Below are 22,063 nucleotides of genomic sequence, written 5' to 3' on the forward strand. Positions count from 1 at the left end.
GCTCCGGGCTGATGGCTCGGAGCCTGGAGCCTGCTTCTGATTCTGTGTCTCCCTCTCTCTCTGCCCCTTCCCCATTCATACTCTGTCTCAAAAATAAACGTTAAAAAAAAAAAAAGATCCGATTTGGGTTTTATGAGGGCTTGGTTAGCTGAGCTGCGACAATGAACAGTTTTGCTGAAATTGGTACACACAGCCCACGAGCAAATACAACCAACATCTCATTAAATGAATTAATTTTTATTGCTATTTTATCAAGTTTAATATTTTTCTAAAAGAAAAACAAATCAGTTTACATATAGGAAAGTTCCAAGCAGACAGCTATAGATAATATAGCCGTTAGAAAAAAGAGCAGAGCTAAATAGGATGAAAACAAAAGCAGTAAGCAGCAATAAAATTAATACCTACACAAAACTAGCAGTGCAATAAGATTAGCTGAAAGCAGCTTTACGTTGAAAAAAAAAAAAAGTTACTTAAATACAGAAATAGCACCTTACCAAAAAGAATTGAGCAATGTAAACTTGGTAGGTAGATTCAAGTATAAAAGTTCTCCCAACTCTTGTACCAGAATGAAAGGGTTTCACAAACCCTGGACAGTGTAGGGCACACACCTTCCCTCAGTGCCTACTCACAGCTGTGTGTCCTTAGCAGGGTCCCCAACAATTATTTCTTTTACTAAGTAATACAACGATAGACTCAAGATTGCCATTGCTTTTCCGCTTCTCCAAATACCCAAGTCTAGCTTAGCAGTCCATTTTCATCAGTTGCTCTGTAAGGAACATACGTTCTCCTGACAGACACAACCACAGCATCATTTTATTTTTTTATGTATCACGAAGCCACATGAAAAAGTGTGTCCCGGATACAAAAGGGATTAGTTCTCAGTTTTCTATTGCTGAATATGATCACAGAGTCTTAATATTGTCATTTAGGGGGTTGGTTGCTCCTTAACACCCCTCAAGAACCGTGAACTCTCTGAGGTTTTTATGGTCATCATGTGAACAGAATAATAATTAAAAAAAAGGGATAGCAAAGAAGTTTAATAAGTGGCGAACATCCAAAAACAGTGAGGGGAAAATCAGATTGGGATGTCTTCCAAATGTAGACCTCTCAAGTGAAAATATTTTTGTGGACGTTCTTAAGTATGGTATATTTAAAAATGCATGTACCCTGTGCAGATATAGATGCTGTGTGTCCTGAAAAGGGCATATTTTTATTTGTTTCAATAAAAGTATAAAACAAATATTAGCTCATATTAGCTCAGGGTAAACATTACCAGGAAACTGTGGATGATTAGAACCATAATTTTATCCATTTAATGCTAGCAAAGATTGTAAAAAAGAAAAAAATGCCGTGTTGTAAACTTTATAAGTTTAGTGTTGATAAAAATTTTATATAATAACAAATTTATTTAATCTGGCTATCTACCTCAAGTTTTCAAAAATCTCGTGGGGTAATAAGGCTAATATTATCCTGTAGTTAATATAAAGCTACTTTGCTCAGACTCCCAGAGTCTCTTAAATTAATATTTTTATTTCATAGAACATTTTATTGGGTCCAAAAATAATAAAATAGAACCCTACACCAAGATTCTAAATCTAAGACAGAAGCTTAAAAAAGAAAGGGAAAAAGGAAGGAAGGGAGGGGGGAAGCCACTTACTGGAAGAGACAAGAATGAGGTACATATCAAAAAATCTAGGAATAAAAGAGCTAGTTTGGCTACTTGATGAAATCCTAAAGCAATATGGTTTAACAAACGAGTATTGCATAATTGTTTCCAGAATAGTATTCATGTTAGCACAATGAAATCCCTGCACTCACCACTTGTATTTTTCAGAAAAACTCTGAAAAATAACTGGTTTGCATACTCTTGGATGCTCAACATAATGTGTCCATTTTCCCTCTTACCCTTCCAATAATAAAGAAAAAAAGCAAAAGAAAAAATAAAACGATCACCTATCTTCCTATATCAAGTTCCACATCATTAGCTCTTCAGAATTCTACCACAAGGTCCCATCCAGGTTCCAATTTTCCATATAATCACTTGCTACCATCCTGATTTATTCAATAAACAGCGATTCTTTGAAGGCCTCCAAACCTGATACTCTACGGTTAACATTTAAATAAAACACCCACGGGGCACAGAGTGAAGGGAACTGCACATGGTAGGATTTTTACAAATGAACAGTAAACACCTCACGGTTCACACGGGTCAGCTCTCAGGCTGCTGGTGTCCCTCTTGGTTCTCGCGCCCAGACAGGGTAAGCACAGTTCAGTATAGCAAGGTGTGCCATTCACAGTTATTTTGGTCTTGACATTCTGTCATGCATATACATTTATCCACATTATTAGCAGGTTGTGAAGTAAGTGCAGGGCAAATCATAGGAAAAAAGTATAAACATTCAAGTCGTCATACCCTGAAAAAACATGTGTTTTGCTGTAGTTGTAAACTTTTTGCACTAAATCCCATTTCAGGAACAAAATAAATAATACCATAGGATTCACAACTGGAGTTGGCTTCCTGGTGAAGCCTAAGGAAGCAGTAGCTTTTTGAAACTGCAGAAAGGAAGTTTCTCTCACCACAGATCTATAGTCAGGGTGAGGGGAAATACATGCCCAGAACGCTCACCCTGGTTAAGTGCTAGACAGCTCCCCCTTCCCCCAGCAGAAAAACCACAAGGCTCCAGTAGCCTGTTCAGATCTACTTCCAGCAATAAGAGGATTCTTGAATCAAAACCACAGAAGTCAGTCGGTGCTTTCACTGTGACACCACGCACAGAGTCTGGACTCTAACTGGTACTGAATGCACAATTAGTAACAATTACTTTCCGGAAAACAGAGGATCCGTGATGACGGGCAGGTAACCAGAACCAGTGGGTGAAAGAGGAAGGACGTGTGCCGAAGACCGGAAGGCTTGCGTTCCGTTTTGCATCCAGCGTCAGGGCATCACCTGCGACAGGGAAGTTCAGGTGGTTTGATCCCGCCCCCGCCTGGTGAGGCGTGGGGTTAGTCAGCCCCGCTGCTGGGGATTTCGAGTCTCCTCTGTGCCGAGCTGGTGTTTCGTGACGGATTCCTCTCTCTTCTCCTAAGGACCGGGTCTCCTAGGCTGCCAGGCGTCTTGAAAAATGTCTCACGATGTGTGCGTCGGATGCTCTTGGGGGTCACTGGAACTGGTGACTGAAAGAGCAAATAAAAACAGCAGTGAGGTCCAAATTGTCCTCGATCTCTGAACTAAGTAAGCCCTGTCCTGGCCTGCGTCATTGTGATCTTCGTGTAAGCGTTCTCTCCTTTGCACTTTTCTGTCACACTCATCTGGGTTGACCTTCCCAGCACTTACCACAACTGAAATTAACTTTGTTATTTCATGTGCAGAAAGGCAGCCTAGCAAACAGGTTAGAAGGGTGCCACTGGCGCAACCAGCTGTGTGACCTTGGGCAAATTACTTAACCCATGTGTCCCTCAATGTTTTCATCCATACAACGGGGATGACAAAAGTGACGACTTCACAGAGCTGCACGAATTAAACAAGATCATATTTATCAAGCACCTTTTAGACCACACTGGGCAAATAGCAAGTATCTGTATCTGTCTCCCGCTTTTTATTTACTTGCTAATATGTATCCTCTTGTGTTAAATGTTGATCTCCTTAATGTTCCCTCAAAGGACAGGGGCCTTTATCCTGTGTACTGGCATATCTTTACTGCCTGGATCAGTGCCTGGCACATAACTGGTGATCAGAAAGCATGTTATTACATTATAATCACCTTTAGAAACTGTTTATTTCAATGTCTAGCAACCTTGTCAGCCTCTGACAGACTTGTCTAAAATATTTTTGGCCACAGCATAACTCTTCCTCTGTGAGAGAAAAGTAACCACTCTGAACAATGCCTAAGGCATAAGAGGAAATCAACACATACTTACTGACTGCTACAAATGGGAGTTTAGGGGGAAATAGGGTATTGATGAATTTATATCGATTATAATAGTCTTATGTGTATATTTGTATACATTATATGTATCTCCTGTCTCCTAAACACTGCATTTTAAGAAATGACAGATAAGAGTCTTTGTGTTAGTATCTAGACTTCTGTTTCTCTCGATTATTTCTATAGCTGTACAACGAAAATTCAGGGTGGTCTCCTTTATTGATCTACTGAAATGAAAGCCTGGAGAAATCATCTGACTATTCAGCATTCCTCACAAATCCCCCCTGAACCATCACTCAAATAAGTCCCTCTAATTTTAAGGAACAGATTGACAACTAAAAATATTTCTGTCTTTAAGGCACAGCATTTGCTGCCTTAATATCTCCATGCTTTATAAAATAAGCAGATAACTCTGGGTCTACAGTGGAAGCTAGGAAGACCTTGACCTAGAGCCTCCGTCCTACAGTCATGTGACTTAAAGCTAATTAAAGGCAGGCAGACCCCATCACAGAGTGATGACCTTCCTGGGCTCACTTTAGGACTCACCTGCTGTAATTTTACTACAGAGACTGGATGCCCCCCATACATGGGGGATTCAGGCTGGATGGTGTTGTGTGATCTTGACATCACAGGGCTCAGGTTGAGTGAGCCTGGACACTGAAGCTGAGGGTCTGTGGAGGAGAGTGTCGATGATTTTGGATTAACCATGTTTGCAGGACCGATGAGAAGATGAGCCGTTGATCCGAGGCCAGGCAAGCCAAAATTCACAGGTCCCACATTTGGGATAGCACCAGGGGCAGAGGAAACTGGCCTGGGCATTGTGGGAGAATAGAGAACAGGAAAAGTGCCCAGCGTCGGGGATGGTAAGACCATGCAAGGAATGCTGAGTGATGGCAGCTGACCTGAAGGTGGCCCCACAGGATGGGGGGTCTGACTGCCAGATAAGAGCACATTGAAACCATTTAATCCTGAAACAGAAGCAGAACAAGGTAAGTCAACATAACAGGAAGATACCATTCCAGCTCACATCCCGCACGGCGCTTCCAAATGAGAAAGAACCCACAAAGAATGGATTCTGCCTGACCAGCCAACCCCCTTCCCGTGTTCTCCCCACCCTGCACTGCGTCTCCTCAGCAATGGCCACGAATGAGATCCCACAACCATCTGTGTGACAATGTGGTAGATGCCCAGGGCTACTGAGAGGGTCAGTTAATGTGAGTTCCACGTCGAGGAGGAAAATGAACTTTGATGGAAAAATTGTTATCTTTATTCTTACAAATTTATAGCAAAATTTATTTATTCTTATAAATTTCTAGCAAATTTATATTTCCCTCAACTTGGATCCTAGGCAACAAATCTGACAGTATTAATAGCACCTTGACTTTGTCACTAGTAAAAATTATTTTTTGTTTTGGTATAATTGACTTCCCCTTATAATCCTATGTATTTAATAATTTTAAGCATTTGTAAACATTGTGAAGAAGAATCCACAGGCTTTACCAAAGTGTCAGTGGGTCCTTGGCCTAGAAAAAGCTAATAATCCCTGTGCTGGGCTGTCATTTTCATTTGGCAGGAACCAAGTCTGTTTCTTGTTCATCAATGTATCTGCACCACTGAGTATCATGCTTACGTTAGACCCTCAAAAAATATTTGCTAGTGGAATAAAGAACATTTTCTAGATAAGAGAACAATAAAAAAACACCTGCCTAACCTGTGAAGTGAATGGAAAGCTGAGGAAAATCAGTTAAAGTCTCTTTGCATTGAGAGCAGCTTTACGTACATGGTGCATATCTTAAAAATTAGGTATCTATTATGTTTCAGCTTTATTTTGAAATACTAACAGCACTTGAGTCTTTCTGTCAGGTCCTATTATCGAAGTGCTTCGGATGTATTATCTTATAAAATTTAGTTCAATTTTGAGAGCACCTCCATGGCATAGCAGCCATGGTTAGTGCTGCTTTACCGGTGAGGATGGCTGAATACTTCATGAAGACTGTAAGTGGCTTTGATGTCCAGCCCTCTGTCTCCAGACCTGGCCCTCGACCACAGTGAATGCTCAGTACCTCCAGATATGCGAGACATCGGCAGGCTAGCTGCACATAGTGGCCATGAGGTTCATGCTGTTCAGTAAACTGAACCAATGCCAGATTCAGCTGAATTATAAAAACAGAACGATCTTTTGAATTGTGCTTTTTTAGCAAATGAAGTTCAACGCATTAACAAAAAACTCACTTGCCCTAATTATTTTCCTAGTATCCTTCCAGTTGGTGAAAACGAAGACAGCCTTTGCCTTCGGTTCACAGAGGGAGGAAACAAGCGGTTTAGAGTAAAATGGCTCAGAGGCTGTACACAGCATCACTAATGGGCTACTTCGGTCAGGTGACGTGGACAAAAATTTAAAAATCTAATTCATGATCTGACTACCCCAAGGGGCCCTAAGACAGGGTGACATCCCTTACCGGCTGGCGACTGTACATAAAGATACTGCAGCAAAGAGGGCTCTTTGGTGCTTTCATTTTCTTTTGAAGACTTTTCAACCTCTGCATCTCTTGAAGAACTTCCCCACTCAGAAGAAACGCAGCAGTTTGCTGAAGCCTTTCCCGAAGGCTGTTCTGCAGCAGAGAGTTGACTCTCCATGTGAATGTCTTCGAGGGGCGCAGATCCTCCGGGACCCAGGGTCTTGGGAGAAGCGATGTCTGTTGAATCTGAGGGTTTCTAAGCACAACCAAGCAGGAACCAGAAAGGCACGTAAAAATCCCAGTAGTACATTTCAAGAACAGCCTTCTCAAAATAGCTAAGACATAAGCAGAAAGGTCAGAGATCGCCATGTGCCACACTGCATCGTGTATGTGAGTTGTTTCGGTCACACTTCTAGGAATGGTCTGAAAATCAAGGACATGTCATGTGCTCCTGGAGGTTTAGGATTCTGAAGCACAGAAATGATGGAGTTTTAATAATGAAAAACTGGCCATGGTATTTACACTATGAAATAAATTTCTGAGCTGCTAATGCATCCAGAGTGTGGATGCATCTTTTAGTGGCCCAGTATGAACGGCAGGATGGGCCCAAAGCCGGTCTTGGTTACCTAAGACATACCCCAGTCAGTCTTCCCTGCTGTTATGCAACCCCAGGCTATATACACAATTAGAACAATTCACTCTGGCGAGAGGGAGGAATAAAAGAGAAGGGGTCATAACTAAGGTACTGATCTCTATGAGTCTGGCTGACCCACCATGGACTGCTGTCATGACCGTGCTTCTGCTCTCACAGTGTTTTACTGGTCATATCTCATTAACCTTCGAGGGCTACTTTGTGAGAGATACGAACAGCTCACATTTTTGCTCCCTTCACTTTGTAGCTGGGGAAACAGGATCTCTGAACAGGGATGAGAACAGACACAGACACTAAAAGCCAAATACCACCTGTATTCCTGACTCTGAGACTTTGGTGCCTCCTGGATTACGGTGGCTATTTCAGTGATCTCAACTTGTTTGAAAAAAACAAACAAACAAACAAACAAAAAAACCAAAAACAAACCCAGAAAGTATAGAAAAAGGGAGGAGATCTACAAACATGTTAACGGTGATTGCCTCTATGTGGAAGGATTATGGGTCTTTCTTTTCTATTTTTCATATATCGTTTAGCATTTTATGCAAAGCAGGAACTTTATAGAAAGCACTTGTTTTTTTAAATTTTTTGAGTGAGTCTGTGTGCATGTATGCATGTGCTGGGGGGAGGAGTGAGGCAGAGAGAGAGGGAGAGAATTTAAGCGGGATCCATGTTCAGCACAGAGCCTGACGTGGGGCTTGATCCCATGAACCCTGAGATCATGACCTGAGCCAAAGTCAAGAGTTGGATGCTTAACTGAGCCACCCAGGCGCCCCCAAAATCGCTTTTCTTATGGTACTACTTTATGGCAAGACTATAGGAGAGCCAGTCCCAGGCTTAGTTATACAAGTGATACACAAAATACCTTCCATTCCAGACTCAGTAGCTTATTAGTATCTGTGTGTCTTTACTGGGAAGGAATTCTGGGTTAACGGGATGTCACTAAACATGTCCCTCCCTCCCCAAACTCCCTTACCTTGGGCATGACAAGGGCTAGAGGGCTGTCATCATAGTCCCTGCTCTGTCTTTTAGTGGCTGGCTCCTCCTCTTGAGGCTTCCTCTCCTCACCCAGGCGCTTCTGAACTGAGGGGGTGGGTGAATGCTCTGATGCCGTGACCTCCAAGCTTCCACCGTCCCTCTCCGACCCTGAGCCTGACCCTGGGGACGGTCCCTCCTGTAGGTTCCCATACAGCATGAACAGTGAGGTGGAGGGCACGTACACCAAGGGCTGGCTGGTCAGCAGGGCTGGCTTTGGCGTTTCCCCGTCTGAGGCGGCAGAAGACGGTGAGACACCCGCTTGTGCATTCAGACCATTCTGCATGGAGAAGGACTGCAGGTCCGTTTGGGCCACAGAAAATACTTGGTGCGCTAAAGGGTTAACACGATATTCTGAGTCAGCAGACAGGGTAGGGGAAGGAGCAACAGGGTCCAGGCTGCTTGACGGAGGCATCACTCTCTTACCGGCAAAGGCCTTTCCCCTGAAATGAAAAGAAACATAATGGGTCTCAACAAGTTATCGTGTTCCACCAGCTCCTGATTCTTTGCCTTCCTCCAGAGAGATGTACCAAAGCAGAAATGAGATAATGCTGCTCACGCTGCTACTGAAGTGTGCCCCTTGAGCACCTATTAGCTAATCCCAGAGGCAGGGGCCCATGTAACGTGGATAGATGGTCAGGGATTGGGAGGGCCGCCTTTGAGGGATCTCAGGTTAGAGCTCAGACTGGCTCCTCCCCTGCTTCTTCTACATCTAATAGTTATCAGTTAGCATAATATTATAATTGTTTTACATAATTATGATAATGATAGCTCTCTGCCACCAGTTTACGAGACTGAAGCTCAGAGGCTCGTCAGCCTACTGAGGGTCACCCAGCTCTAACGTGATGAAGCTGGGCCTCACACTAGGCACTGTATGACATTCTGGGTAGATAGCAAAGACTGGACCAGAGTTTATTCATTTATTTATTATTTTTTATTTTTATTTATTTATTTATTTTTTAATTTTTTTTTTTCAACGTTTATTTATTTTTGGGACAGAGAGAGACAGAGCATGAACGGGGGAGGGGCAGAGAGAGAGGGAGACACAGAATCGGAAACAGGCTCCAGGCTCTGAGCCATCAGCCCAGAGCCTGACGCAGGGCTCGAACTCACGGACTGCGAGTTCGTGACCTGGATTGAAGTCAGACGCTTAACCGACTGCGCCACCCAGGCGCCCCTTCATTTATTTTTTTTAAAGTTTGTCTATTTTGAGAGGGAAAGAGAGAGAGAGAGAGAGAGAGAGAGAGAGAAGGAGAGGGGCAGAGAGAATCCCAAGCAGGCTCTGCACTGACAGAACAGAGCCCAATGCAGGGCTTGATGTCACAAACTGTGAGATGGTGACCTGAGCCGATATCAAGAGTCAGACGCCTAACTGACTTTAGCCACCTAGGTGCCCCCAAATCAGAGTTTCATTTATTTTTTTTTTAATTTTTTTTTTCAATGTTTATTTATTTTTGGGACAGAGAGAGACAGAGCATGAACGGGCGAGGGGCAGAGAGAGAGGGAGACACAGAATCGGAAACAGGCTCCAGGCTCCGGGCCATCAGCCCAGAGCCCGACACGGGGCTCGAACTCACGGACCGCGAGATCGTGACCTGGCTGAAGCCGGAGGCTTAACCGACTGCGCCACCCAGGCGCCCCCAGAGTTTCATTTAAAGGATATATCTGGTTTGTTTCAAATCCACTGTGACATAAATGAACTGGGCAGTGAGGAAATAAAGTTACCTACTAAATTATTTTCTGCCATTCTTGTCCCGTTCTGTTCAGTATCACAATTTTTAGGCAGAACACATGAAAAATTAACCCCCATTTAACATATGAGATTATAAACAATGTCTGGGCGTTTTCTATGGAAAAATGTCTAAATATTAAAAAACATATTTCTAGTGTATTTTTGGAAACAGGTGAAGAAAATCCTTGTAAGACTCCTCTAAGAGGGGCGCCTGGGTGGCTCAGTTAGTTAAGCATCCGACTTTGGCTCAGGTCACGATCTCGCGGTATGTGAGTTCGAGCCCCGTGTCGGGCTCTGTGCTGACTGCTCAGAGCCTGGAGCCTGTTTCAGATTCTGTGTCTCCCTCTCTCTGACCCTCCCCCATTCATGCTCTGTCTCTGTCTCAAAAATAAATAAACGTTAAAAAAAAAAAAAAAAGACTCCTCTAAGAACTAATCAGTAGGACCTATTTTGCCCAGTCTTGTTGTCCATGTGCTGAAGTTAAAATGGAGGGCACCGGGCTGCAGAGGTGAGTGTATCTGTCCGACCACAGCCTGAGAGAGTGATCACTACTACTCGGCTGTGAGAAGCTCAACATGGCCATGCTGAGTCTATCACTCACCGTCCTCCCTCTGGTCATCCATCCTCAACCTGTCTACCTCCACCAACAACAGCACCACCGTCTGAGATCCAGGTGTTCTTTGTGATGTCTCTACTTGGTGAGTCTTGCTCACTCACCGTCTTACACTGATTTCTACTCTTCCGTCTGCAGCTGACACAGCTCAGTTCTGCACCATGACACAGCAGAAAGGCTGCAGGTGCTGAATCCCACCTGCTTAATAAAAGCAGCCAGAGTGCTGTTCTCCATGGAGTCTACATAGTTCATCATTGTCTGTCGCATAAACCCAAACTCTTCTACCTGGCTTTCAAAGCTCTTTGCCAACCTGACCTATTCACCTCCAACACCCCAAGTTCTTTTTACGAATGATGTTTCCCTTTACTATCCTATTTGGACAAATCATTACAGCTAAACTAATCGGCTTAATGTCCCGGTACTCCCTGACCCCACATCATAATCTGTTTCTTCCCAAATTTGTCCTTAAAAACCACTCTCGTTCCCTCATTAGCACTTCCTCTGCTTCTTCTGATAATATGTGATTTTCTTCAAAATCAGACCCAAAATTTGAATCAAAGAGTCTGGGTTTGAATCCTGGGTTTGAATCAGCACTGTGACTTTGGGCAAGTTATTTAACCTCTTTGGGTTTCCATTTCCTTTCTGTAAAATGAAGAAAAAAACAGTACCCACCTCAAACATTTGTTATGATTAGATGAGTTAATATATATAAAACTTTTGGAACAAGATCTGGTGGTTCATAAACAAAGTTATCTATGGTAATGACAAAATGACTCCTGGAGTTCCAATCTTCAGTCCTCAGTGCCATGTTAGTAGTGGATTGTCTTTTCTCAGTGTATTTGTTTTTATTTTTTCCCATAAGCTTTCATTAGCATAGGGGATCCATTCTTCCTACTTTTGTGTCCTTGATGCTATATCCAGAACAGTGTTAGGCAGAAAGGGGAAACAGAAAATTCTTTTTTTTTTTTTAAGTATTTATTTATTTTTCAGAGAGAGAAAGAGAGAGAGAGAGAGAGTGTGTGTATGTGTGTGTGTGTGTGTGTGTGTGTGTGTGTGTGAGTAGAGGAGAGGCAGAGTGAGAGGGGACAGAGGATCTGAAAGTGGGCTCTGTGCTGACAGCAGAGAACCTGCTATGGGGCTTGAACTCACAAACTGTGGGATCATGACCTGAGCCAAAGTCAGACGCACAACCAACTGAGCCACCCAGGCACCCCAGAAAATTCTTAATAAACAAATGGCTGACTTCTGAGGAAGACTGCTAAATTTACCTTTTGATGGGTTGCATTTCAATGTGTTCAAAGTTAACACCAGAAAATAGAAAAGAATACACTCAGAGTTTTTAAAAACTACTTACTGTGAACTGTCTTCTATTTTCTGTCGGTAAACAGCTGCCAGACTTCCAATTTCTAAGGAGTAGCCACCTGATCCTAAAAAGGAAAATAAAATTCTAACAAAATATGGCAAGAGACTTACACACACCAATTATATATAGTAGGATTCATTATTCACAGCTCAGGGATTATAAGATTATCTCAAATCCGTTCTGGTTTTGACTCAAAGAGAGAAATTTCCAGAAGCTAGCTATTAGTGGGGAGTTCAGGTCTCATCAATAATTAGAAACAAAACAAAGAAAACAAGTGTTGCTTTGTAAACCTGATGAATGTCTGAGATGCATCAAACAGACCCAGTTGGCAAACCAGTGGATCTTCATGGCTGACTAGGATGAATTTCAGGCACGGAGCCATGTTCATTCCCTGTGAAGTCAGCAACTCTTTTGCCCTCAACCATCCTTTTACTTCAGGTAAGTGAAAAAAAGGGCATGGCCTAGAGTCAGCTCATTTTAAAATGCCTGGGTAGGGTGACTGTTACATGACAGCTGACGGAGTCCACGGAATAAGAAAAGGCATATACCTTGTTCTTCTCTATAAGGGCTGCTGGGCTCTGAGTTCACTTTCCTCTGGATCCTCTCAGAAGCCTGAACTGTGTTAAAAGAACCATGTCGAGCCAGCCTCTGTTTTGCACAGACTTGAATCTGGCCATATGTTTCTCTTTTCAATTCTGGTAAGACAGATGCAGAAACATCCACTAGTTCTTCATCTAAATAAATGAGAGAATTGGTAGTGTTGTTATATAGCTATAATTCAGGATAATTTTAGCCTTTTTAGAATATAGCTTTGGGAGCCTGTAATTGTAATGGAGCTATCCTATAAATTAAAAACTAAGACAATCAAAGGAATCTTATGAGCCTTGTCTCAAACCCCAATTTCTTTAGATGTACTAATTTTTTTAAGAGTTAGTAAAAGACTATAAAGTGAGACCGAATTCATATATATTCTAAAATTATCCCAACTGCAACAAAAGTAGAGCAAAATGTTCTCCAACCCAAATTAGAATGGACCTGACATTTCAGATGCTTTCTTTGGGCAGAGATATCAAAGGAAAACCCAACCATGCTCAGCCCAACACACATATTTAGAGATTTTAACATTAATTGGGATCAGCCGCTTCTGCCACAGCTCTAGGGCAATGAGTATACGAATCTCTATTTTCTATTATGCTCTATTATGTCTTTCTTAGGCAGTAGGAGGCTCAGTTACTAAGTGACCAAGGGAATAAGGTCAGCAAAAACGTCATGGTTGAAGTGCTGCAGAACAGTGAGAATAGAAGGGCCTTGGAGGCCCATTTTTTTGCTTAAAGAGGCTGTGTAAAATCAGGACAAAACTTCCTGTATAGAGCCAGGCCTATGTTTCTACATAGAAATAGTCCCTGTTGTTTAGTCATTCCTACCCTGTTCATCTGTGTGATTTTTCTTTCTAGGTTCAAAGCATGCACATTTGTTTGTTTATTCATTTATTTTGAAAGAGAGACAGAGGGAATGAGTAGGGGAGAATCCCAAGCAGGCTCTGTGCTGTCAGTGCAGAGACCAAAAAACATGCATAATTTTAAGAAATATTTATTTATTTTGAGAGAGAGTAGGTGCCAGTGGGGGTAGCAAGCAGAGAGAGAGGGAGACAGAGAATCCCAAGCAGGCTCCACACTGTTATTACGGAGCCCGATGTGGAGCTGGAACTCATGAAGCGTGAGATCGTGACCTGACCTGAAATCAAGTCAGACACTTAACTGACTGAGCCACCCAGGCACCCCAAAGCATGCCCATTTTAATGAAAAGATTAATAAACTGAAGGGCCCTGCTAGACTTACATTTTCTAAAACACATAAAAACTGAAAAACAAAATCACCTTTACAAAAACCCCCAAAATGGTCTTTAGAAAGTTAAAAATTATAAAATCAAAAAGAAAATGGGTCCAGACAGTAACAGGGAACAAATTTACCCTCCTTCCTGAAACAAAATATCAGACAAAGTATATCAAAACAATGGCTCTCAAGACACTGGACAGCAGGGTGCTTAGAGACAGGAATCAATGGAGTGAGATTGAGGATTGCCCCCCCACTTACTGTGTGGAGAATGTTTCCAGGTTGGAGTATAGGGAAGGGAACCTGGACAGAAACTGGAAGTCTCTGCACATTGAGGTTGGAGCTGGGAGTCAAGGAAAGCCAGGATGGCTAGAATTTGCAGGGCAAAATACCAGAAAGGAGAACCACACAAAAAGAATGGTGGAGATCTGCAGAAGGTACTCCCACTCTTAAGTATTCCGTGGAACACCCACGCATGTGAGAAACCTACCCAATGTTACGGAAAGAACCACTCAAAAGGAGAAGAAGGAATAGTGTCTTGCAGCTCACCCAGGGCTGGGAATAGTGCCTGTTGTCAATAGCTAGCATGGAAAAATCTTGTAATTCATGGGTCACTGGTTAGAATGCTGAAAAGGGTATTATTGCCTCAGTAGTGGGGATAATGCACTAAAGACTAACTGCTGATGGCCCTGCCTACCAAAGCTTAAAAACAAGGCCTGAAAGGTTCACTGTTCCCAAGTAACTTCACTGCATCCCAGAACAAAGATGAAGAACATTTTTAGAAAAACTGAAATATCTAGCACCCCACATCTTAGTGTCTGGCATATAATTAAAAATTACCAGGTACAAAAAGTTGAGCGAAATATAACCTGCAGTGAAGAGACAAATCAATGGAAATGGATTCAAAAGTGACACACGATAGAATTAGTAGACGGGCAGATGAAAACAGGTATTATAATTCCATGAACTCAGGGAACTTGAGGAAAGACTGAACATGTTGAGTAGAGACATCGAAAATCTAAAGGCTCAAGTCAAACTTCCAGTGATAAAAACTGTAATGCTGCAGAAAAAAAATAGTGAATTTGAAGATATATCAATAGAAACTCTCCCAAATGAAACCCAGAAAAGAGAATGAAAGAAAAAAAACATCAGTGAACTGTGGGATAACTTCAAGCAGCCAAATTTAGGCATAACTGGAGTCTCCAAAGAACAGAAGAGGGGACAGAAAAAAAAATCCAAAAAAATAATGGCTGAAAATTTGTCAAAGTTGATAAACACCTTCAACCCATAGATCTAAGAAGCCTAACAAACCCAAGTACAAGAGACATGAAGAAATACCAAAGCACACATAATCAAATCATTTAAAACAAGGCAGAAAGAAAATCTTAAAAGCAACCAGACACAAAGGACACATTATATCTGGAATAACAAGATGATAGATTTCTAACAAGAAACAATCCAACCTAGAAGACAGTAGAGCAACTTCTTTAAAGTACTGAGAGGAAAAACCTTCAATCCTGAAACCTTTACCCATCGAAAATACCTTTTTAAAAATTTATTTTATTTTGAGAGAGAGAGAGAGCGCAAATGGGGGAGAGGGGCAGAGGGAGAGAGAGCATAAATCTTAAGCAGGTTCCACACTGCCCAGAGCCCAATGCAGGGATCAATCCCATGACCCTGGGATCATGATCTGAGTCAAAATCAGAGTCAGACACTCAATTGACTGAGCCACCCAGGAGTCCCAGCAAAAATATCTTTTAAAAACAATGGAGCAAGGTGGTAAAAAACATACAGATTTCCTGTTACATGATAAGTACTCAGGATGTAATGTCTGCCATGATGGCTATAGCTAACACTGCTGTATGTTATATACAATAGTTGTTAACAGAGTTAACGGTTGTTAACAGAACTCCTAAGAGTTCTCATCACAAGGAAAAAAATTTGTTTCCCTTTTTTTCTCTTCTTATTGTATTAATATGATGTATGCTAACCAAACTTACTGCAGTGATGAATTCACAATATATGTAGGTCAAATCATTATGCTCTACACCTTAAGCTTATACAGTGATGTACGTTGAGTATATCTCAATAAAGCTGGAAAATGGGGAAAATAAAGATATCTTTAGACATAGGAGAGCTGGAAGAATTCATTAGTGGCAAACCTGCACTACAAGAAATGTTAAAGAAAGTCCATCAAGCCAAGAAAAATGATACCAGATGGAAACCTGCACCTACAAAAAAGGGATGACAAACACCAGAAATGGTGATTACATGGTAGATATAAAGTTTTCCCCTTATGAAAATCTTTTAAAAGACAATAGACTGTTTAAACCAAAAATAATAACAATGCATTGTGGAGTTTATAACACACAGAGCAGTAAAATGTTTGGTAATAATAGTACAAAGGCCAGGCAGGGAGAAGTGAAAGTACGCTATTATAAGATCCTTATATAAGTAGTACATCATTTGAAGGTAGCCTGTGATAAGTTAAAAGTGCATACTATAAATCCTAAGGCAGCCATTAAAATAACACAACAAAGAGTTACCGCTAATAAGCCAATAAAGCCAGTAAAAAAAATTTTTTATGGAAGCATAAAAAATAATAAATCCAAAAGAAGTAAAAAAAAAAAAGTAAAAAGGGAAACAATGAGCAGATGGGACAAATTGAAAACAAATAGCAAGACAGACTAAAGTCAAATATCAATAATCACCTTAAATGCAAATGGTCTAAACAACTCAATTAAAAAGCAGAAATTGTCAGATTAGATGAAAAAACTCTCAACCATGTACTACCTACTAGAAACTCACTTTATTTAATTTTTTTTTTAACGTTTTTATTTATTTTGGAGACAGAGAGAGACAGAGCATGAACGGGGAAGGGTCAGAGAGAGGGAGACACAGAATCTGAAACAGGCTCCAGGTTCTGAGCTGTCAGCACAGAGCCCGACGCGGGGCTCGAACTCACGGACCGCGAAATCATGACCTGAGCCGAAGTCAGCCGCTTAACTGACTGAGCTACCCAGGCGCCCCTAGAAGCTCACTTTAAATATAGGTACCAATAGTTAAAAGAATGAACAATATACACTAACTAATCGAAAGAAAGCTGAAATGATTATATTACCATTAGATAAAGTAGATTTCAAAACAAAGAATATCATCAGGCATAAAGAAGGGTCATTCATAATGAGAAAAGGGTCAATTCACCAAGAAGACGTAGAGATTGGTCTTAAATGTTTATGTACATAATGACAGCTTCAAATACACATAGCAAAACCTGATAGAGCTGAAAGAAGAAATAGACAAATCTGCAACTATAATCAGACATTTCAACATTCCTCTACCAGCAATTGAGAGAAGAAATAAACATAAAGTCAGTAAGGATATAGAAGAATTAGACAACACAATCAACCAACTCGATTTAGTTGTCATTTGTAAAACATTCCACTCAACAAAGTAGAATATACATTCTTTTTAAGTGCATATGGGTAGACCATATCTGTACCATAAAACAAACCTCAATAAATTTGAAAGGATTCAAGTTACATAAAGTATATTCTCTGCCCACATGGAATGAAGTTAGAAATCCATAAGAAAAAGATCTGGAAAAATCTCAGAAAAATTGGAAATGAGCACACATCCCAATAAAAGGAAAACATAAAGGGAAATTGCAAAATATTTTGAATTGAAAGACAGAGAAAACACACATATCAAAATTTGTGGGATAGAGCTAAAGCAGCACTTACAGTAAAAATTGACAGCATTAAATACCTACTAGAAAAAAGAACGATCTAGAATCACCTCCACTTCTACCTTAAGAAACTAGAAAAAGAGAAAACTGAACACAAAGTAGAAGGATAGATCTACTAGAGATAAACTGAATAGCCCTATAGCTGAAAAACTTTAATCTGTTATTAAAAACCTCTCATGGGGGCGCCTGGGTGGCTCAGTCGGTTAAGCGGCCGACTTCGGCTCAGGTCACGATCTCGCGGTCCGTGAGTTCGAGCCCCGCGTAAGGCTCTGTGCTGACAGCTCAGAGCCTGGAGCCTGTTTCAGATTCTGTGTCTCCCTCTCTCTGACCCTCCCCCATTCATGCTCTGTCTCTCTCTGTCTCAAAAATAAATAAACGTTAGGAAAAAAAAAAAAAAAAAAAAAAAAAACCTCTCATGTAGGAAACTGCTTGCCCACATGCTTCACTGGTGAATTCTACCATATGAACAGATGTACATGACTATTTACTGTAGCTTTATTTGTAAATAAATAAATTTATAAGTAAATTTCTAGCCAAACACTGGAAATAATCCACATGTCCACCAACAAGTAAATGAATAAAGAATGATATATCCATATAATGGGATACTCAGCAATGTAAAGGAATAAACTATTGATACATGATACAATACTATTAATCTGACAGTAATTATGCTGAGTGAAAGAAGCTTGATAAAAAGAGTATACACATTACAGTCAATTCTTGTTATTCACGGTAGTTATGTTCTGTGAAGTTACCATGAACACTGAATTAGCAAATACTGAACTACTGCTCTTAGAGGAAATACAGGGTTAGGTTCCTGCCAGCCTCCGGTCACAACATTTTCATCAACTGATCAACACATAACCCTGTTTTATATGTGTGTCTGTTTAAAGACACCTTATTTAATATACATTGTTGATTCATTAGTGTTCAACTCTTAGCCAAAAGCACTAGAACGCATGCCTGAAGGAAGCTTTTCTAACATATGTATTTCCACTGTAAGGCACTTCACAGCCTTCTTGTACTTAGAATCATTAGCACTTCAGTAGGACACTTGTGAGCCATTTTAACAGCAAAATCCCCAACACAAAGCACAAAAAATGTGAATACATGGCCTTAAAAAGACCACGGAAAGGACACTTGTTTATAGCATGAGAGCCAAGTAGGAACAAGTACGAGAAACAAGAAGGCTGTGTTGCCTTGTTCGACCTCAGCTGGGAACAAGGGTGTTACCAACCGAAATTTTTTGCCACTCTTTGCATGTCTGTGAATGAATGAGAAAATTCTGCGAGTGTTGATTTTGGAGTTATCAAAAAATTTTAGTGAGTATGTAAATTTGCAAATATGCACTCTGAATAATGAGCATCGACTGTATATAATTTGCTTATAAAAAATTTTAGAAAATATGTACAAAATCTAGAGTGAAAGAAAGCAGATCAGTGGTTGCCCTGGGGACGGGATGGGGGTAAGGAGGGAGGAATTACAAAGACACAGGAGACTTTGGAGGGTGATGGGTTCATTATATTGACCGTGGTCATTCTTTCACAGGTGTACACAATGCAAAACCTACCAAATTGCAATTTTAACCATGTGCCATTTATCCTGTGTCATAATAACTCAAAAAAGCTGTGAAGAGGATGAAAAGGCCACGATGGTGGGAAGGAGAAGAGGAAAGAGACATTTATTAAGTTTACCCATGAGGAATTGCTACACAAGGAGTGAAGGAGAGTGAATTCAAGAAATCAAAGGTAATGTGAAGTTCCAGATTGCTGGGTTGTTGATGATGGTGATGTCAGTAATGAAACTAGATATACAGAAAGAAGATCAGGTTTCTGTCAGATAGAGAAAGTGGGTTCACAATGAGGTTCCTGACCTGGTCTCAAGTCCTGGTCCCCTCATCAGATTGGAGCCCTTCTAGCTGGGTACACAAATCCCTTCGTGAGACTTCTCAACACCACCTCAGTTCCCTGACTACCCTATTTTCTGCAACAGTACTACCCTTGAGTCCCTCTTCTTTTTTAATCTATCTAAAGATCTCTTGTCACTTCTGCCTATTACATCTAGGACAGATTTCTTGGTTTATTTTGAAGGCTTCCAAAACGTCCCAACCAATCACATTTTATGTCTCGTTATCCTCTAGCCCATGCCCTACACCTAAATCAGGGTGGCTGATCTCTAAACATGCACCAGATTTGTTCTTAGGTATCTTCTCCCTGAACTCAACAGCTCTCCTTCCCTCCAAAACCTAACGGTTCCATTCATCAGAATGTCACCCATATCCTCTCTGAGCTCCCCCAGAGCCAGGACCACCGTGTGTCGTGCTTAATCGTTCTCTAATTTTCAAATGTAGGCTAATTACACCTTCGATAGAAGCTCATTAATCAACTAAAGCAAGTAAAGGCACTAATCTGGGTACTATAGGGTAATCATGGATGAATACAGGCTGAGTCTGCTTTTAACTCATCGGGAATCTGCCTCTTTAGAAAACAGTTTGACCATTCCTTAAAATGTTAAGCATAGTGCTACCATATGAGCCATCACGTCCACCCCTAGATATACCCATGAGAAATGCAAACAGACGTTCGTATCAAAACTTCTCTGTGAATGTTCAAAGTGGTATTATTCATAATTGCCAAAAAATGGAAAAAATCCAAATTTCTGTCAACCGATGAATGAATAAATGAAATGTGGCACATCTATACAATGGGATAGTATTCCACAACAGAAGGCAAGGAAGTACTGATACATGCTATGAGGCTGAAGGACCTAACAACATTGTGCTAAGTGAATGAAGTTGGTCACAAAAGACCATATATTGTGTGATTCCATTTATAGGGAATCTCCAGAATAGTCAAATCTATAGAGATGGAAATATATTAATTTTCTCCTGGTGCTTGAAGGGAGAGGTTGGGAAGAAGTGGGAAGGAAGTGCTAATGTGGACAGGGTTTCTTTTGGGGATGGACTGTGTTTTCCAAGTAATTGTGGTGACGGATGCACAACCCTGTACTAAAAGCCACCGAATTGTACAATTTAAATTGATGAGTTACGTGGGTTACATCTTACGTGAGTTATATCTTAATATGGTTGTTAAAAATTAAAACAAAAACGACCACGTCGGGCTTCCAATGAATGCAGAGAGCTGGGGCAATGGCATGACATCAACATCACCGAGCACAGTAGCACAATACTACATCGCAACAGCTCAGATGTGACAGTCTTTTCTCTGGGTGATCAGGGAAAACTTCACAGAGGAGTTGACATTCAAGCCAGATCTTGAAAGCCGAGTAGAATATGTTTGGGTTGAAAAGAAGAGGGCTTCACAAGTGAAAAGGCTAGAAGCTAAAGGCAGAGGTGTGCAAAATGGCAAAGGTGTGTAATTCATGCAGGCAGGGATGGCGTCACACGCGCCTTTCAATCTCTTGTGGCATTTAGTACAGTAACTTCATGTGCACAATGCACATGCAGTAAGTGCCGGCTGGCCTGAATTAGTTATACTTGATTTTAAGTGGTTTCATCTAGATCCTAAGTGAATAATGTGTTGTAAGTGAGGTAGAGAGCTGTATCTTTTATAAGCCTGGGTTAAGTGGCAGGAATTTATGCCACTAATACCAAAATTGGAAGGGTAATTTAAAAATAACTTTAATGGCTTCTTTTTTCCAGGCAGCACAGCTATATGTAAAGTAGCTGGTATAGGAGGATCCAGTCCCCAATTGCTCAGATATTACCTGTCAAATTAGAAGATAATACCCTTTTTTTGCTCTAGTTTAGTAAAATTATAACACTTGTAACCTGTTAAATAAATTACCAAAAAGGTGTTCATGACATCCATACTATATTTAGAAGCCATCTCATCACGTATTAGTTTTGTGATAGTAATCGATATAATTTTAACACTATCTGGGATTTCGAAGAAAAATAATGCTTTATTTTGCTGATGCAGAAACAACCAGAGTTCATAAGAAGTGTTATTTTTAATCCTTAATCCCAAACTTCCAGGAACTTTGGAATAAAATAAAACATGCTAATGAGTTATAATTTAATAGTTACAGAAACTCCCATATTATAAGCTCTCAGGATCTCCCTTCCTACCATATGGGAGCTGGCCCCACACACCATTTAAAGACTAACGTTCCTTGTTCCAAGAGTGATACCTCTATTCTAATTTTGAATGTGACACAGGTTATGGGAAATGAAGATCCATCTCATTGAGTAGTAGATGCATGATTTGGAAAAGGAACTGGGGATTGAAAATAAAATAGGTCCCTAGCAAAACCATGCCACCTTACCGCTGGAACTGAAGTCCACAGGCCCGATCCATTTGAAGGCTGGTTTCCGGCCTCGCTCCTCGGTTACATGCACCTTCTTTATTAGAGCCAAGCTGGTCAGAACATTGGCTATGTCATAGAGGCGTCGTACCTTTGCTTGAAGATATAAAACACAATTATGGTCACACCGTCTGTAACACCATTACATTTTAGTTTATGTGACAGGTCACTTTTCTGGGCGGCCATATAAACCTCAAGCAGAAAGCAGTGGGGTGCAGCAGAGGCCAACGGCTCTGTCATGCAATGGCCCGAGATTTATGGATCTGATGTATCTGAAGACACATACTACGGGAAGGTCAGTGTGTCTTTCCTTTTCCACAACTTCACACCCCTTGTGAGAGGCACCTGGTAATGAGCAGGGAGCACCGAGATTTGCAGGG

At 41.0% G+C, this 22,063-nt stretch overlaps 1 protein-coding gene across 1 annotated transcript in view; it reads right to left on the reverse strand.

Moving 5' to 3' along the window:
- Positions 1-221: 221 nt before the first annotated feature.
- Positions 222-22,063, reverse strand: part of E2F7 (E2F transcription factor 7) — a 40,992-nt gene continuing 19,150 nt past the window's right edge. Inside the window, exons 7-13 of the mRNA XM_043561554.1 lie at positions 21,645-21,779; positions 12,323-12,508; positions 11,766-11,838; positions 8,008-8,509; positions 6,383-6,638; positions 4,470-4,891; positions 222-3,174 (exon numbers count right to left, since the gene is read on the reverse strand). Of these exons, the coding sequence (XP_043417489.1) occupies positions 3,004-3,174; positions 4,470-4,891; positions 6,383-6,638; positions 8,008-8,509; positions 11,766-11,838; positions 12,323-12,508; positions 21,645-21,779 (1,745 nt within the window). The 3' untranslated portion in view covers positions 222-3,003. The remainder of the gene's footprint in view (positions 3,175-4,469; positions 4,892-6,382; positions 6,639-8,007; positions 8,510-11,765; positions 11,839-12,322; positions 12,509-21,644; positions 21,780-22,063) is intronic.

The sequence above is a fragment of the Prionailurus bengalensis genome, chromosome B4 (assembly GCF_016509475.1).
Source record: "Prionailurus bengalensis isolate Pbe53 chromosome B4, Fcat_Pben_1.1_paternal_pri, whole genome shotgun sequence".
NCBI classification, from domain to species: domain Eukaryota; kingdom Metazoa; phylum Chordata; class Mammalia; order Carnivora; family Felidae; genus Prionailurus; species Prionailurus bengalensis.